Raw genomic sequence first — 19,503 nt, forward strand, 5'->3', positions numbered from 1 at the left:
GCCATATGGTCTCACTTCAATGGATGGGTGTACTCATCAATGTGCACAATCCCTCTCATAGTACTGTCTGCATGGATGTCTCCCATCTCCCTCATCTTATGTGATACTTTCCCACATCCTCTTTCATAAAGGGTCTATCCCACACATTGGGGGTCTTCCTTTGGGCCTCTTGATGTCCCACAGGTACCAGAACAGCTTAACAGTAAATGCCATTGAAAAGGAAAAAAAAATCTCAAAGAGCTTCAAATGAGATCTAGTTAAGCTATATTATTTTAGGAGCAATCATTTAGAGATGAAACTAGGAAACCAGAATCAGGTCTGTGAGAATTTTTATGGTGATCTATTTATAATAATATGAGAGAGGATCATATGTTTAAAAGTGGAAGAGACCATGGAGACCACCGAATCCAACTCTACAGATCAGGACATGGAGGCTTGTGACTTGTCCAGGGTTACACAGCTAGTAATTACCTGAGGCAAGATTTGAACTCCAATTTTCCTGACTCCAAGCCCAGAGCTTTGTCCATTGTACTATTTATCTGCCTGTGGAATCACCACCTCATACATATGGTAGGTGTATATACTAACTTTTTGTACTTACTCTATATGTATTTAAATGTAAACATGTTGCCCTTTCCCCAGCAGAATGTAAGTTCCTCAAGGGTTGTGTCTGATTCTTGTTCTTCTAATCCCAGTGTCTGGCATGAAGTAACTTCTTGATAAATGTTTGCTTGGTTAGCTGATGAGTGAATAAGCATTTAAGATGAAGTTGGACAGAATGTCTGTGCATAAAGTTGTCTGTACTGGAGGTGATAACTTTAAAAGCATTCCAAGGTGATTTTACAAGACATTTCAAATTTTCTCAGTGCATCACTTCTGATGCCCCTCCTTAACCTAGAAGACATTAGTGAGGAACTACTATCCCATGAGTCTGAGTTCTTATTTCCATAAAACCTTCATCTGTGCATGAAATGAGGGCATCCTTGATGAAAAAATAATGAGAAAGAAATAGGTAGGAAATGTTCTACAGAAGAGCACATCTTCACAATCACACAACTAAGAAACAGAAAAATATCTCATCTTGTTGCATTTACCATTTATTGATTTTAAGAAAGCATCTAACTCATTAAAGCAAGATATAGCTGTTAAGATTCTAGACAAGGGGGTTTTTAGTCATGTATCAAAACTATGCAAGACTTTATGAATGGTGTGAAAACAGAGATTATTTTGTTCAATGATGTGCCAAGTGTTGACTTCAAGTGAGGTTTTAAATACAGAGCCATATGTGTTTTTCAGTTTCACAGAGGGTACCTTTAGATAAGGTCTAAATAATAGCTTGATGAAACAAACTTTTCAGAGAAGTAATAAACATGCTTATTTGAAAGATCCATACTTATTTATTTTTCTTTGGATCCCTTAGAGTCCCATATTTCTCAAAACATACAAAGTCATCACCCTCTATTTCAAAATAATGAAAGGGGTTCACTTTTAAAAATTTGTGCACTTGGGATTTACAGCGAAGACTGAAATTTTAGTCCAAATGAGTAAAATTTTACTTTAATTGTGACCACCCCTAAGGGTAATTATCTTTAGGAAAAGTGAATGCGTTTAAACAAAATTAGGTGATTTAGCTGCACCTGGGAACTCCTTTCAACATGATGATTGTGAGGGATTCAAATCCCAAGTTACGCATCAAAAGAGAGGAGTGAAATAATCTCTTTGTCCTTTAAAATGCTTTTAAGAATTTTACTGGAAATTATCTAGAGTTTAGTTTTCCAAATGCCCTGCCAGGGCTTTGGAATTGCTCTGACTATATTCTGTTAAAGTCATTGAGTAGCATGAGTAGGGCCCTTGGATTTAGGGCTCTGGCTAGAAGTTTAGAAGCTAGATAACATATCCAAATTGGCAAGAAGCATATTTGGGTGTTCAGGTCCAACTCTCCTCTCCATCTCCAAAAGGACAGATTCAAAGCCAAATGCATATTGAACTTTTATAAACATTTTTTTCTCCTCTCTTGTGAAAATGTTAGACCTTATTTTCCCCCTAGTGATATATATTTGCAATGTTGTACATCTTTTAAGAACCACAATAGAAATATTTACCTTAGGAAAATGTTAAACTATGACCTTTTCTTATGTGCTGTTTCTCATTCTAAAGTGAAGCAAGTTTGAGAAAAGAATTTAACTAGACAGACTGTCTAGACTGTTTTTCTTCAGGCCTCTATACCAAATAATGTTATATTTATTAGGAAGGAAAACTACCCAAGTTCTAGAAGCCAGGCAGGAAGAGTGACCCTCTAATACTATTTTTTTTCCCTGGAACATAAATTGTCACAAATGACTTCTTATTTAATCTATGTCCTTTGCATGTGGAGAAATATAGAATGTTTTATTGTTTTAGGTTTGTAATATTCATCAAGTAATTTACTAAGACAATCAACCATTGATGAGATACTTCTTTTCTTTTGCATCTGGCGCTTTATCTTGATAAAAAATAAAACAAGCAATATAAAAAGTGAGTTGTGCCTATGAATAAATAGCTCAGGAGAAATAAAGTGGAAAGGTTTTTTGGAACTTATAAGAACGGGGGAATAGATATTGTCTTATGGTGATAGAGCTGTGAATTCATCAGTGTGAATACCCTCTGCAGTGATGCTGGACTCATATGAATATGCCTTCATGCTTCATGTGGCTGAAAAATTCATCAACTTGTGGCCAGCCATTTTGAAGATGAGGTTGTTCCACACTTAGTTAAGCGGGTCCTTGGCTTATGAAATGAACAGACATACACTCCATCACCAGGGGCCAAATTTGACTTCTTTCTAGTTTGGGAAGACTCACTCCTCTCCTCTCTAAGTTGTATAGGTTGTACTTCAGACCTTCAGCTTTCCTCCAGTGCTGGAATTCACAGAATGAATGTACCCTATCTAGGGAGGGTGCCCAGTTCAGCCAGGTCTCATATTTCTCTTCTAACATCCCTCTCATTCCCTTTCCCAGTTTCCCCTTTTCACCTTACTTTTATGTGCTGTCTTCCTCCATTTGAAGACAATTTCCTTGAGGGTATGGACTGTCTTTTTTTTTTTTTTGTATTTGTACTTCCAGCATTTAGCATAGTTTTGGGCACAAAGCAATCAATAAATATTTGTTGACTGACTCATTTATTTTAGGCTCGCACTCTTGGCTTAGTCTTCAAGAACCTATGATGGCTTTCCTCCACAGGACTTTTCTGGAGGGTACTTTTACTCCAATACTCCAATAAACCCATGATCTCATTGATTTCATGTTTTCACCAATGATCCAGCTCACATGGAAGGTTGTCTAACTAGCATAATAAATTAGGATATTTCTATGGCCTATCCAGCAAAATGGCTACTGACATTTGAGAGACATTAAAAATTAGGATTTCTTTCTAAAGTTTAATTCAGTATATCTTTAAAGTATGTGTGGATATTTTCCCTCTAAAAATTCTTTTAAAAAGTGATGAGGAAATGAGGCATGTTACATAGCAACAACAAATGGGATGGTATAATTGCCTCAAGTAATGAGTCTCTTTGGTATGAATTCTAAACTACAGAGAACCTATGGATATAGGTCATCTCAAAGATGGATTTGACTTGGTTAAGGCGATCAAGAAGCTTACAAATTTGGAAGACTTAAGAACTTTGATCAATGGAATGACCAACTATGATTTCAGAGGACTAATGATGAAACATTCTACCCACCTGACAGGAAGTGACTGATTCAAGATATAGAATGAGATTTACAATTTTAGACATGGACAATGGGGGAATTTTCTTTGTTTGGCTATGCAAATTTGCTAAAATAATTTTATTTTTATCTTTTTCTTTTCAATTGGGGGAGTTATGGAGAAAAAATAAACATTTGATAATTAAATTATTAAATGAAAAAAATTAAATAGTCCTACAGAGGGGAAGACATGTGTACATATAACTAATTCAAAGGAGCATATGAAAAATGAAAAGGAGAAATGTAGTTAAAGCTTGGTGGGAAACCTGAGGGAGTCAGAGATGATTTCAAAGTGAAGACAATAACTGCGCTATGTCTTGCAGGGATACAGGGATGACTTCAACAGGCAGGGAAGGATGTTAGAAAAGACCAAGCATGAGAAAGGCATGAGTAAACACATGGAAGAGGAAGATGAAAATTTGAGAATGAGTGATAGAACGTAGTCCAGTTGTGCTGGAATATATAATATTGTAAAATAAAACATATAATATTGCAGAGGGCTTTAAGTAACAGGATAAGGCATTTATATTTGATTCTGTAGGCAATGAGGAGCCAAAGAAGGTTATTCAGAAAATTAGTTATGGGATCAATGGCATAACAAGATTATATGGTTAGTAGTGGTGAAGGATAGTTTGAAGGAGGAATGACTATAGTCAGAAAGAACTGTTAGAAGGAGAGGTGTGTTGTAGCCAACTCTACCATGGCAAAGAGCTATTTGTTAGATTTCCAATGTGAGTATTTATACTTCAGGAATCAGCAATCCAAATCCATGCTTGATTTATTTTGTTAATTGTCCAGACTTAAGAAAGTGTTAATGATGCAGATTAAATTTAAGAGCATGTGTATGCATACACTTACTCCCTTTCCCCCAATACTGGTTGTAAACTTTCACCAGAACACCTTGATATTGTTCTAAATCATGTTTTGAGTTCAATAGCAGTACAGTAGAAAGATTAGGGAATGAAGTCATCATTAGACTAGAGGCTTAGTAGAATAATATTGATAATAATCATATCTGTCATTTATATAGTGCTTTAAGGTTTGCAAAGTACTTTACACCCATTTTTCTCCTTTTAGTCTCACAACACTCCTCATTAGGAGGCAATTACAATAGTGGAAAGAGAAGATAAGGGTCTTTAATAGGTTGTAGAGAGAATGGAGAGATACTGTTAAGCTTAAATTGACAGGAGTGACAAACTAATTGAATATTATTGGTGTGAATGATAAGGGCTCTGTGGTACAGGACAAAGGGTACTAAACTGTCACCAAACACTAGAATTGGATTCTCCCCTGTCCGTGAGTTGTGTGACTATTGGCAAATAGCAACCTTTCAGAGTCTCAGTTTCCTCGTTTGTAAATGATATCTACATATCTACCTCATGAGAATGGTGAAAGGATCAGAGGAGAGAGGTATTAAGCACTTTGAAAACTTTAAAGTATAACATAAATGTTAGCTATTACTACAACAGTAAAAAAGGAAACTGAATTCAGAGTCAGCAGGAGGGATAAATTGTAGTTACTGCCATGTTACCTATATGAAGTTGGGTGATTCAATTCACTTCTTGGGTCTGTTTCCTCATATGGAAATGACTGGGTGGGATGAGATTATCTGTAAAGTCCCTTCCAGTTCTAAAATGACCTATGATCTTTATAGAGTTGTTATTTTAGACATGTCTGACTCTTTGTGACCCCATTTGGTGTTTTCTTGGTAAAGAAAATGGAGTGGTTTGCCATTTCTCTCTTCAGCTCATTTTACAGATAAGGAAACCAAGGCAAAAAGGGTTAAGTGACTTGCCCATGGTCATACTGCTAGTGTGTGTCTGTGGACAGATTTGAATTCTGGAAAGATGCATCTCCTCGACCTCAGGCCTGACACTCTATGCACTGTTATGCCTAGCTGCTTGATTTTATAGACAGCATAGTTAAAGAGGATTCTGTGCTTTCAAACTTGGTTAACTGGTAATGTAGTAGTGCCATTAATAGAAATAGAAAAGTTTGGAGGAAATTTAGGAGAGAAGATAATGAGTTCAGTTTTAGAGATATTGAATCAGAGGGGAGAGCAGGACATCCAACAGACATATCTAATAGGCAGTTGGAAATATGGCAATAGAGCTCTGTGGAGAAGTTGTAGATATTGATACAGAACTAGGAATCATTTGTGTTAGGAAAATGACTCAAGCTATGGAAGGAGATGGGAATGCCTAGAAAGTTAGCAGATACTATCTTTCCATGAAGAAAATGCCAAGGGCATGGCTGATATTTAAAGGGTGAGAGGAGGAGGAGAAATATAGGGGACAGAAGGAACATTTAGAGGGAGGGATAAAAAATAAACAACTATGATTCTTCAATGTCACAAAAGACAAGGGGAAGAGAATACTGAGGCCAGCAATATCAAATGTTACACAGAGGTGGGGGGGAGACCATAAAAAGGTCACTGAACTTGTTAAGAAAGTTAGTGACCTTAGAGAAAGTAGATTCAGAAAAGTAGTATGGATGGAAGGAAGCCAAATGAACCTGAGACTGAGTAGGTACTAATAACAGTAGTTGTACTATATTAATATGTGATACTAATGTATCACACTATTATGTTGATATATTATACAGTTATTAAACTATATTCTGCATTTTATGTAGGCTTTAAAAATTGTAAATAACTTTACATACATGACTTTATCTGATTTTCACCATGACCCTGTGAGGGTGGTGCTAATGTTATCTAAGGAAGAAGAGGCATCAAACTACACTCTTCCCCTCTCAAATGTTTTATTTTTTCAATTAAGTATTCACTTTCTCTTCCTCTCTTCTTCTTCTTTCCCCCACTGGGAAAAGAAAGAAAGAAAAACACTTATTCTAAATATATATAATTAGGCAAAACAAATGAACTACATTGGTCCTATCTAAAATTCATTCTAGGGGCGGCTAGGTGGCGCAGTGGATAAAGCACTGGCCCTTGATTTAGGAGTACCTGAGTTCAAATCCGGCCTCAGACACTTGACACTTACTAGCTGTGTGACCCTGGGCAAGTCACTTAACCCCCATTGCTCCGCAAAAAAAACCCAAACAAACAAAAAATTCATTCTACATTCTACAGAAGATATTTTGATGTCTCATTCTATATCTTGAATTTTCACTTTGCTGTCAGAAGGTGAGCAGTATGTATTAAAACAAGTCCTCTGGAATCTTTTTTTGGTCAATGCCCTGATCTGAGTCATTAAGAGACTATCCTCTCTAAAAGGACAGTAATTGGAAGGGTTGATGGCAGTTTTTACCCACATAAAAGGGAGATGTGTTGTAGACTTAGGAAAAGAAAGCAGTTGAGAAAAAGAGATAAAATAGAAAAGGGGGATGACTGATGTAGGATATGAGAGGGGTGAAAGACCTCTTTATGAGTAATGCTAGAAAGGAAAGTTTTGGCAAGAAGGGCCATTTCATACTCTGAGACTGTAGAGAATAAGTGAAGATAGAATTTTGGAGGCAGGTATTTTGAAGGAGTCCACATTAGTTGCCTTTGATATTTTCTAGTAAAGCAAGGGTAGAGGTTATCTGGGGAAATATTAAAGAGAGCAGTGGTGTTAGAGGCTTGATGAGAGAAGGTCTAGAAGAAATGCTGTGGCAAACATGACAAAGAGTCAGAGTCAAGAAATGACCTACAAGTGAGGACTCAGTCATTATGGTTTCATGATATTATAATAAATACTCTGACAATAATCAAATAGATGTGGGTGTCCCTTTCTAAAGTTGTCCCTTCTGAGGCCATGAGCTTTACAGCAATCTATCCATGGCTGCTCACCTTGGGTGTACTTGTGTATATCTCTTCATCATTCAGGTCCATCCAATCTGCTGGGGGCTTACTTTGTTTTCTCCTGATATACCAAAAATACTAGAGGAATACACTGGGGGCCTCAGAATCAAAGGATCTTAAAGCTAGAGCCGGAAGGGACTCCAAATGTTATCTATTCCAACTCCCTCATTTCACATATGTGAAAAGTAAGGGTCATGGAGGTTAAGTGATTTACTGGAAGTTAAATAGGCACTAGGCCTCAAAGGTAGAATTTGAATCCAGATCATCTTTCTCCAGAGTAGTCTTTCTTCCAATGTATCACACTGTCTTGCTATAATCATGTGACTTTATACTACAGAAAGCCTTAAATTAAAGTTGGACAAAATTCATTTGGAGTGAGCTACTTTTCTAGGGAAAATGTTTCTTGAGTTCCCAGACTAGTTCTCTGTTTCTAATTACATTCTCCAGTATCTATTGCTAGGTGTATTTAAGGCAATACTTTTTTCCCAAGTAAAACTCTAGTTTTCTGATAATAGTAATTATTAATTGCTAATAACAATTAATAAAAAGAGATAGAGAGGGCACCACAAGCTTTTTGCAAAAATGAGAAACCTGAAGCATAAGTTTTAATTCACTAATGAAATCAGAGAGATAAAGTGACATTATGGATAGGGTTTTGAACTCGGAATTAGAAAGGCCTGGGTTCAAACACTGTGACATATAGTAGTAGTGTGACAATGAGCATATATTCCCCTAATCTCCCTGAGATTCAGGGAATTCTCTGAGATTATAAATTATAGATGGATTTCTCTAAGACCCAGTAGAAAGTACATACAAAATATACAGAAAGCCTCTCTTCTAAGGATCTTCAAATTTAGAATTAACTAAATCTTCTAATCCAAGGTATTTATGAAAGGGAAAAAAAAAGAACTAATGACTAAAATGAAACAAAATATTTTACATCTTAATTTCATCCACTGTCCCACAGGGAAGGAAATAAGAAAAAAAGAAGTTACACAGCAAGAAAAAGACATCAAGGCTGTGATCAGCTTACCTTGCGTGGCAATATAGTGATTGGGCCGGTGATAACCCTAAAAAAAATAAGAGAAGACTTCTTTGACAAACTCAAAATCCATATGTGGTATCTAAGCCATTTATTAAATTTGCTGAAATGAATTCACATGCAAATATGAGGAGCTAACATATTCAGCAGTGAGACTGAACATATCAAACACTTTGACTTTCTTTTAACAAAGGAAGGGACGTCAAATCTCAGAGTCATGATGATTTCAAGGGAAGCATGAATAACTTAATCATGCCAACTGTGAGGTGACAGACGAGCAATAAATACCAACAACTTATGGATTCTCTGAAATAGTACATCATTGGCCCTCATTATAGTACAAACTGGCTGGGAATGTACAATAGGATTTTATTTGGTTGGGATTATTATTGGCAACTTGCCAAAGCTTTAACCCACATGCTGTTCTATCAGTGTAGATAGTTATATTAATGTTAATACTAACAGACGTTCTTAAATTAGATGTCAAGGTTGTGACACCAACTAGCAAACTTCAGGAATTTAAAGGGGCAGCACCTACACCTGGTACCCTATCTCTGATATCAGATGGCAAATGAGAAAGAAGATGGGAAGTCACCGGAGAATTAATTACCTAGGAGGATAGAACTGGGAAAGGACAGGGTGGGCTCACAGAAACTTACAGCGAACATGATCCTCTTTTATCTTGAACCCTAATGCTTTCAATTATTTTCCCTCCACCTCCAAATTGGTAGAAAAGTATAAATAATACAATAGAGACTTTGAAGACTTATTTTAAATCTCTAAAAAACTGGACATTCAGCTATGTACTACAAGGGGGAATTGGGAAATGACTGAACTAAACAAATTATGATATGTGTATATGATGGAATTTAATATCATAAGCAATGAGGTTTGACATAAGAATCCCTGTCACTTTTCCTCACTCCCACAGACAGTTTTCCTTCTTATTCTTATTCTTGCCACATTGGTGTTTCTTTCTTTATAAAATGCTTTTAAAATTTTATGGAATTAAAATTGTATATTTCTTCTTTTATGATGCCTTTTAACCATTGTTTGTTTACAGACACTACATCTAGAAACATTTGTGAAAAGCACTTCTTTCCACTCTGCTTTTTTTTTTTAAAGACTACTGCCTTCAATATTAAGGTCACATGTCAACTAGGAACTTATTGCTGTCTATTATATGAGTTGATGATCTAAATCTATTTTCTGCCAAACTGCTTTCTAATTTTTCCAGCAGTTCTTGGAAAATAGGGAATTCTCCAAGTAGTTTATGTTCCTGGACTTACTGAACCATGGCCTCCTGAGTTTGATTATTTTTGATACTTGCTAATCTATTCTTTTCCACTGACCTACTTTAAACATTTTTTAACCACTAACAATTTTGATGAGTATAGCTTTAAGTGCTTAAGGTTTGTAACTGTTATTTCTTTTTTATTCCCACTCCCTCCTCCCATCTAGGCCTTTCATTTTTCCAAATAATTCTGTTATTATTTTGTGTAGTTATAGTAATTAAGCTATTGATCACTTGATTGGTATAGTAATAAATCTGTAAATTAACAGGTAACATATTAATATTTATCATATAGTATGATTCAACCACAAGGGGTGAATGTCCCTCCAGTTATTGGACTCCCTTGAAATCTATAAAGAGTATTTTGTAATTATATGTGTCTTAATTAAGTATGATTAAGTTGACTCCTAAATATTTTATTCATTCTATAGTCATTTTGAATGGGAATTGTCTATCATTTCCTCTAATTTTTTGTTATTAAAATATAAAATTTCTAATGAGCTTTGTGGATTTTTTCTGTATATTGTTAATTTTGTTGAAGGTATTCATCCTTTAAATTATTTTTTGTGCAGATTTTTTTTACCATGATAAAATTTATATGCCTAAATTTAAATGCTAACATTATTTGGAAAGGAGAGATATTAGTTTTTCCAGAAAATACGGGAGAAAAGCAAGGATGCCCACTCTTTCTACTTCTACTTAGTATAATAGTTTCAGAAATTCTAGTAATAACAATGAAAGGGAAATTAAAGGAATAGACATTGGCAAATTGTTTATATGTACAATTAATCCTTTTCACTATTAATGTATTTGGAAATGGCTCTTAACCTTACAGCTTAACATTAGTTCATACCAGGTTAAAATTCTGAATTTCATTATAAATGCATATACTTAGTGGATATTTTTCTTGTTAATTCAAATATTTTGTTTTTTTTTCCAGAAAAATCATCAATTTTGTTTGTTTTTAGTTTTGTTGCCTTTTTCCTCTCCCTTGCTCTCCTGTCTTTTCTCTTTTTTCCTACCTTCCTCTTACCTCCTCTTTTTCACATCTTCCTTTCCCTTTTTATTCTTTTTATTTGCACCTATTATGTTACAAGTGTTATGATAGGATAGTGATACAAATATAGTAAATCAAATGACTTCTACAAATTCTCAATTGTTCTATGCAGCTTACATTCTGTGTGTGTGTGTTTGTAGGTGTGTGTGTGTGTGTGTGTGTATGAAGGCATGTAGTGGGACAGAGACAACAAAGAATAGATATGTGTGTACACATATTATATCTACATATATATGTACACACATATCTATTCTTTATTGTATCTTTCCCACTATACACACACACACACACACACACACACACACACACACACACACATACACACACACACACACACACACACATGTCAGACAGAGTCCAGGACATGAATCTAGGTTATTAAGAATACGGTTTGACTCATTGATTATATTTTTTATTTCCTCTCAAGTGATTATGGCTTCTTTCTTCTCACTTTTGATTTTGGTAGTCTGTTTTTCTTCTTAAAAAAAAAAAACACAAACTAAATTAGCTAATTTTTCAAAGAATTTTATTAGCATTTAAAAACTTTTTGCCTCATTGCTTAATTGTTTTTATTTTGATTCTGTTTATGTCCCATTTAATTTTCAAAACCACTTGTGTACTTTTGGAGGATTATTAATTGGTTGTTTTCTAGCTTTTTAATTGCATGCTTAACTCATTAGTCTCATCTTTTTCTCATTTATTAATATGTTTTCAAGAGACATATTTTCCTCTAAGGCCTATTTTAGATGTTTTTCATAAATTTTTGTTCAATTACTATTATCATTTTCTTTAACCTAATATTCAATTATTTTTATGATTTATTTTCTCATTATTAAGGATTTTTTGTTTTAATTTGTGTCTGACACTTTTGTTCCTGTTTCCTTTATTGATACATTTTTTTTTGTTTTTTGTTTTTTTTGGCAAGGCAATGGGGGTTAAGTGACTTGCCCAGGGTCACACAGCTAGTAAGTGTCAAGTGTCTGAGGCCGGATTTGAACTCAGGTACTCCTGAATTCAGGGCCAGCGCTTTAACCACTGCACCATCTAGCTGCCCCCGATTAATTTTTTTTTTTTAATGTGGTATGATCTGTTAAGGAAATGTTTAAGTTTTTCCCTTTCTGCCTTTATTAGTACTTCAGGCCATATAGCACATAATCTCTTTTAAGCATCATAGGCACCTGAGAAAATGTATATTTTCTAAGATTCCTATTATTAGTCTCCATAAGTTTATTCAATCTAATTTTTCAAATACTGTCTCCAATTTTTTAGCTTCCTCCTTATTTCTCTTTTTGGAAGATTTATAATGGCCCTATTAGAAAAAATACCAAAATTGCCAACAATTTTGAACTTTATCATGTAGGTTTAGGCATTTGTTTGCCTTTAAGAACTTAGCTTCTATGCTATTTAGCACATATAATGACATTTTTCATATTCTGTGGTGATTTTAACAATAATATATTTTCCTTGCTTGTTTTTCCGGATGGATCCAGACATGTTAAAGCATAACACAAAATTATATATTGTTGCAACTTTTACTTTGTAGGTTCTAGTTAAAGCATCTTAGATTCATAGTAGACTTTAATTACTGAATCACTCTCAATTTAGGCATGTTTCTTATAGACAGTAAATTGTTGAATTCTATTTCCTAATTCCTTTTGCAATTTACTCACATTTTATGGGTGAATTCAAACCATTATCATTCAAGGCTATAATGGTTAATTTTATTTTTCCTTTCATTAATTCCTAGCTAGTTTTTTTTTAAAGAAGTAGCACAAAGAATCTTATATTTTGTCTTTTGTATAGCAGTTGGATTTTATTCCTTGGCTTCTCTATTACCTGGTTTTTATTAACTGGCTTTTGTAATTCCTTAGCTGTTTCTCCCATCCCCTCAATATATGCACACAGTTCCTTGGGTCCTACTTTTGCTGGCATATTTTTTATAAAATCTTCTCCACCTGATCCAGATATGAGTATATGTTTAGGAATCACTTAATCCTCCTCAGCATCCTACCTCTTTATTTGATTGACCTTTACTTGTGATTCCCAGTTTCAAGGAATGATTTCTTTGTGCATCATTTCCTTTAGACCTCCATGTGTTCTTGTTCAGTTGTTACTTTTCAAATGGAACAGAATGGGAAAGAGAATGGAAAGAAAGCTGGACACCGAATCTAGATCACCTAAGTTCAAGTTCTATGGACTTTGAGATAGGAATTTCAAACTTTCACATTCAGTTTTATCACATTCTTATAGTATGGAATAATTGTTTACTCATCTTTGCTTTGTAAGTTAGGTTTACCTTGTTAAATTGTGATACTTTGTCAATTTGCAAGTCAAATTAATTCTATGTTGAATTGCTTGATTTCTTAAGAGGGATAAGAGGGAGGAAGAGAATTTGGAACACAAAGTTATAAAAATCAATGTTACAGATTGTTTTTACAAGTAGGGTGGGGAAAATTCTAAATAAATGTGACCATTGGAGTGACGCCACCTGTTGGAGAGTTGCTGTAGAAAAGCTCTGACATGAGGAGAAAGTCTGAGGGCAAGCCATGTGGCTTGGAAGGTTAGTTCCTTGGCGTCAGGAAGTGACATTTGATATTTCCAGTTTAGACAGGAGGCTTGTGGGACAAAGAAGGGGTGAGGCTCTCTCTTTTTCATGGGGACCTTATGGGGAGGGGAGCTAGAAATGTTGGCTCCTTGAGATAGATAGCTCTAGGCATCTAGGCCTCTTTCTCTCTCTTCACCAAATTCTTATGCTCCTTAATAAATGCTTAAAAGTCTAAACTCTTGCTAAAGCTTCTAATTTACTGACAACCACTCATTAGATTTTTAGACAGTATAGCTAGAGAGCAACTTTACATAAATAAATTAAAACAAATTAATGCTATGCCTGCCTCTAGATTCTTTAGTAGAAAGAAGGATAATTTCTGATATCTTTTGAAAATTTTTTTGTTTTATGATGGAAAATACCCTTATTTGCAAGACAGGCATTTTCTGACATTAGGCAATTTCCCTCACTTATATACATATCATACTTTAGCTCTATCTTTCCTATTAGTATTATGTTTTTAAAACTGATGGGTTTTTTTTGATATGTCAGTTATTTATGATATTTCAAAAATTTGCTCTCCTACTTATTTTTCTATCTTGAATTTTTTGTTTGTTCTGGGCCCTTCTATTACCCAGAAATCCTACTGTTTTATTAGTTTTTTTCCATAAAGTTGTATGATAGGGATTCTCATGGTTGTAGTTTTGTGTTCATTTCAAATTTTGATTATTACAGATTCTAGATATTCCCTTAATATTTCTTACTGACTTTCTAAACTACTCTAGAAGTTCTCAAAATAAGATCTCAGGTTCTGTTATAGTGTTGTTCATTCTGTTATAATGGTGGGGACTAACCAATGAGGACTCAGTCCTTGAAGTATGCCCAGATTTTCTATGCCTGCTGTCAATTTAACATGTGGTATTTCAGTCACCAATTTTGATCACAATGACTCAGGATTAGTACTATATTATGATGAAAAGTCTTCTTATTGGCTTTGGAGGTGCTGATGACAGAGGGGAGGATGAGCCTGAACTGAGTGTGCACATGAAAGGTCTGAGTGGCCAATCTCTCAGTCTTTCCCTGGTGGCTTTTAAGTATAGATTTTTGAATAACCTTGGAGGTATGTGCTATTATTATGCACATTATACAGATTAGAAATTAGAAAACTGAGGCAGGCAGAGGCTGTGTCATGCCCAGAGTCACACAGCTGCTAAGGGTCTGAGGCTGGATTTGAACTCACTTCTTCTTGACTCTATGCCCAGCTCTCTATCCACTGTATCACCTAACTGCTACACCCTTTCGAGGACCCAACCTGTCAGTGTAAGTCAGATGAATGACCCCACTGTAAAGTGCTACACTGTAAGATTTCTCCCATTCTTTTAACCTGTATTATTTATGCATTGCACAGGGGTCTCTTTTTGTGTTTATTCATGTTCTTTTTTTTAGTCTTACTCTTAGTTTTCATCAGTTTTTTTTTCTTGTGAGGATTTCTCCTCTTTCTTCCCTTTTTGTTGTTCTTTTATTTTATTTTGTTCATTTGTTACTGTTTGGAGTTAATAAAAAAAGAGGTACTCTAATCATGGGCACTTGCTTGGTCATCTTACCAGAAGTTTGCTTAGTGAGTTTTCTTTACCTATCATACTGAGATGCTCAAATGTAATGAAACATATTGGAGAACTTTTGATAGGACATTAAGATTATCAAAATTCTTGTATGCTTGTCTGTGCTTTTTTACTTAAACACAAACACACACACATGTTCCTTCATATATAGATGATGTGCTATGTATACTACAAAATGGAACTGGGCAAAATGCTTAAGTAGTGGTTGCTCACACACACCCTAGAAACTCATCCCCTTGTTCAAAAGAACCTTTTTGCTTACTAATTTCTTACTTACTTAATTTCTTAGCAATAAACATTTTAGGACCTTCATAAAGTAGCTCCAATCAATCTTTTTAGTCTCATATCCCACTACTCTTCTATAGGAACCCTACTCTAGCTAATGTATGTTCCCTCAAAGTAACTTGTGTTTTACTGTCTCTGTGTCTTCTCTCATATCATTCTTTCTATCCTGAACACTTTCCCTTCATCTCCTTGAAATCTCATCCATCCTCCATTGACCCGCTCAAATATTACATTTTTCATAATGCCTTCTCCTATCTCACTAGCTACAAATAATCTCAGCATCTCTCTAAAACCCAAAGCACTTAGTTTGTGTCACTCATGTAGCATTTATTACAATCTCTTTGAATTCTAGTTAATTGCATATGTGTCTAATCTTAAGAGGAAGAAGGGCTCTGAGGCCAGGGACTATCTTTTTAGAATAGATGCTCATTACCTATTTGTTGAAATGAATGAAATGTGTTTTAAGGAGGGACAATTCCTGTCAAGTCCAGTAAGAATTTCCTAATCTCAAAAGCCAAATTTGTTTTGTCATCTGAGTTCTTGGTTATCACAGTATGTCTGGGTTTGGGTTTTATCTGATGCTTGGGGCATGACCTGCTTTTCAAATAATCATCCCTGGAATTCCAGAAATAAGTACAAAATGCACTGTTCTGTGCACACTTCCAAGATAAATATTTAAAACTTTGAGACTCTGCAGGTAATACTAAACTAATGATCCTGACTTACAAAATCACAGAATTTCAGAGATAGCAGGGGACCTGAGTAACTATGCAGTATAACTCATATAACTGAATAAGAATCCTCAGTATAAAATAACTGACAAGGAGATAAAGGAAATAAAAGCCCTTATTTGAAGGTGACAATGTTAAGGATAAATCCTTTATGTAAAAGTCTCTAGGAAATTATAAATGATGACAGCAATGCATAGCAACAATGTAATAAACAATATATGATGTACATTATAATAGTCCATATAGCTTTTCAGTTTACAAAGAATTTTCTTTACAACACTATTTCCATCCTAATTTTACTAAGGAGGAAACTAAGGTTTCCAGAGTCTATGTTGGAGAACCAAATTACTTTGAAGAAGTGGAAGGGCTAGAACCTAGATTTTCTAACTCCAAGCCGCATATTCTTGCCTTTAGACCAAGATAGATATGGCCTTTTTCTCAGGAATGGTGGGGATGTTCAAGTTTGTTTTCTGCAAATTCTGGCTTTAAAGGTAATGCTGACTGCCCCTTGATTTCCAGTCGACTTTTGATTCCATTCATTCTTTCAGCAGAAAACATACTGTCTGTTAAAGAATTTATTCTAATGTAAAACATTAAGTTAACATGATGCAGAATGAACAAGGAAGCAGTCTTCAATAATTAAACAGCGTACATATTTGATGAAATGTCTTGCTTGCATTAGAAGTCCTAGTTAACAGCTGCACACTACTTTGAAGGCAACTTTAAAGTGCCGCAATGACAAGAGATTGCAAATCACTGTATTAGGAATTACAGAGTTTTGTCACATTAATATGCAAACAGAGTTTTTTAAGATGTGGAATTATGCCAAGTTGTTGACACAAAATGAAAATAACATATTCTTAGTCCACATCAGGGAGGGCAACATAGAGCAGTACTGACAAATTCTCCAAGAAACAGATTGATTTGGAGAAAGGAACGATATTTCTGTTGACAAATACTCAGATTTATGAGGCAATGTCAATTCACTTCAATTTGATTCAGCCACAATTTATTACTGTCATAGAATCTAAGAGGTGGAAATGATATAAAGGGAAATCTAGTGAAATCCAAATGTTACCAACAATTCCTTTGATAAGAGCTCCAACAAATGGCACATTCAGTCTTTGTCTGAAGACCTCCAATGAAGGAGAACCTACCCATACAACTCCTAGGTGGCTCTAATGGTTAGAAAGTTTTTCTTTACATCAAGTCTACTCCTGATTCTCTGCAACTTCACCTCCTGCTCACTCCTCTGCCAAACATATAAAATCTATTCCATCTTTCACATGACAGCTCTTAAACTTCTGGAAAATAGCTCTTATGATCCCTTTAAGTCTTTTAAACTCCAAGTTTCAATTCCTTCAATTGATTTTCCTATCACATATTTTTTGCTCCTCTCATCATCAGGGTCACTATCTTATGGATGTGCTCCCTAAATGTGATACTCAGGACACCAGAATCCTTAATAATGCTTTTTAAGTTCCTTTTGTTGATATAATCTGTCCCTACATGGACCATGTGATGAAGGTGGTGGTCATTAGATCTGACAGTACTCAGGAGCCTCTGATTTATTCCTGGGGAAGACAGCATGTGTCTCCGTTGTTTATATCAGGTCAAAAAATAGTTCTTCAGCACCACTGAGTAAGGAGTCAGAAATTCCTACTATCCTTCTCATCTTCCTTTGACTCTATTGGATGACCTCTCAATTAACAGCACCTGTTGATTCATTATTTCTTGGCACTAGAGGTTTCTTCTTCTATACACGTTTCAGCTCCTTATCACATAAATGGCATTTCTAATACATTTTACATCTCCAAATATCCTTTGGTCCTCTTCTCCTTCCTAATTTTTATTACATTCTTCTATTTTCTAAACTCTGATACAGGTGGGGTTTCCATTTTGCCTTTTTATGTCTCTTTTCTTTTTGATTTTCTCTTTGACCTACTTTAACCTTTCTTCTATGGAATACTATGCTATCACTGATACCCTGGAGAATAGAAATGAACTCAAAGGGATATTCCTAAAGCCCAAGTCATGCTCTGTCATAGACTCTGGGAGTTCTCTATTACTTATAGGGTCCAAACACAACTCCTCTGGTAGGCACTGAAAGTCCTTCTTGATCTGACTCCAACCTATTTTCCCAAACTTATTGGACAACTTCAACTGACTCTACCAGGTAAAGACCAAATGGGCCTTCTTGATGCTCCTCACTCACACATTCCTTTTCCCATGTCCATGCCTTTGCAAGGCCAAATTCCCCTCATTCTAGTATGTATTCCCTCCCCATCTCAGCTGCTTAGAATCCCCAAATGCTCTTTTCTTCATGAACCTTTTCTTGATTACCACAAAATTGACTTGTATTTATTTTGTATATTTTTATTTTATATTTCTTGTTTTTACATATATGGTCAGGGGCTATTTTGTTATTGTTTCTAATTTTACCAACACCTAGTGTGGTACATAATTGGTACTTAATAAATGTATGTTGGTGATTTTTATAGTCTTTTCACTTTCTTCTTTGGAATAAAGACAAACTTGTCTGTTGAATGTACCTAGGTGCTATAGGAAACTTGAAGAAGGAGAAAATTAGTAAACTTCACTGTCCACAATAAAATCCTACTTACGTTCTATACTTGCTGAAAGCAAGTCTCTTAGTCCTTTGCTTTCTTTTTGGTAGGTCTCTTGGCCTAAGCCCCGTGCCTAATTAATGCATCAAATTGCCTATTTATGAGCTATGAAATTTGAGATATGAAGATTTGAACGACCATGAATTCCAACCACAGTGTTTCATTTTTCCACCTGTCTCCCATACTTCCCTTCTACTCTCTAGGGTCCCCTGAGGAGGCAAGGTTTAATTTACTTAGCAGAGGGAAATAAATAAAACAAATACAGGCATCATCATACTCCTATATTCCTGACCTGAACTTTGATCAGTGTGTTTCTAGAAGCTTTATATTTGGGTTTTTGACCTGGCCTATCAAGTAAACATCAAACAAAACAGTTATCTTTGCTCATTGCTTTACTCATACATACATCAATATAATTTCCATTAATGTAGTCCGAGTTTGTATCTCCTTCTAGTGTCTGCAGCCTTACTCGAGAATGATCATCTGAAACGAGAATAGAAAAAATCCTAGTATGTGTGCTAAGAGTTACAGCATATAAATGCATTATATATACATCATTTGCATTCTTTTTTTTTTTTTTTTTTTTTTTTTTTTTTGCGGAGCAACTGGGGTTAAGTGACTTGCCCAGGGTCACACAGCTAGTAAGTGTTAAGTGTCTGAGGCCAGATTTGAACTCAGGTACTCCTGAATCCAGGGCCGGTGCTCTATCTACTGCGCCATCTAGCTGCCCCTTACATTCTTGTTATTTTAAA

General features: G+C 35.2%; 1 protein-coding gene across 10 annotated transcripts in view; it reads right to left on the bottom strand.

Annotated features, from left to right (window-relative positions):
• Positions 1-19,503, bottom strand: part of PTPRM (protein tyrosine phosphatase receptor type M) — a 1,039,589-nt gene that overhangs the window by 112,588 nt on the left and 907,498 nt on the right. For all 10 annotated transcript variants that reach the window (XM_043975661.1, XM_043975656.1, XM_043975655.1 and 7 more), the window contains 2 exons: positions 19,158-19,234; positions 8,582-8,618 (listed from right to left, as the gene is read on the bottom strand). In XM_043975661.1, the coding sequence (XP_043831596.1) occupies positions 8,582-8,618; positions 19,158-19,234 (114 nt within the window). The remainder of the gene's footprint in view (positions 1-8,581; positions 8,619-19,157; positions 19,235-19,503) is intronic.

Source organism: Dromiciops gliroides, chromosome 1 (genome assembly GCF_019393635.1).
Source record: "Dromiciops gliroides isolate mDroGli1 chromosome 1, mDroGli1.pri, whole genome shotgun sequence".
Taxonomy (NCBI): domain Eukaryota; kingdom Metazoa; phylum Chordata; class Mammalia; order Microbiotheria; family Microbiotheriidae; genus Dromiciops; species Dromiciops gliroides.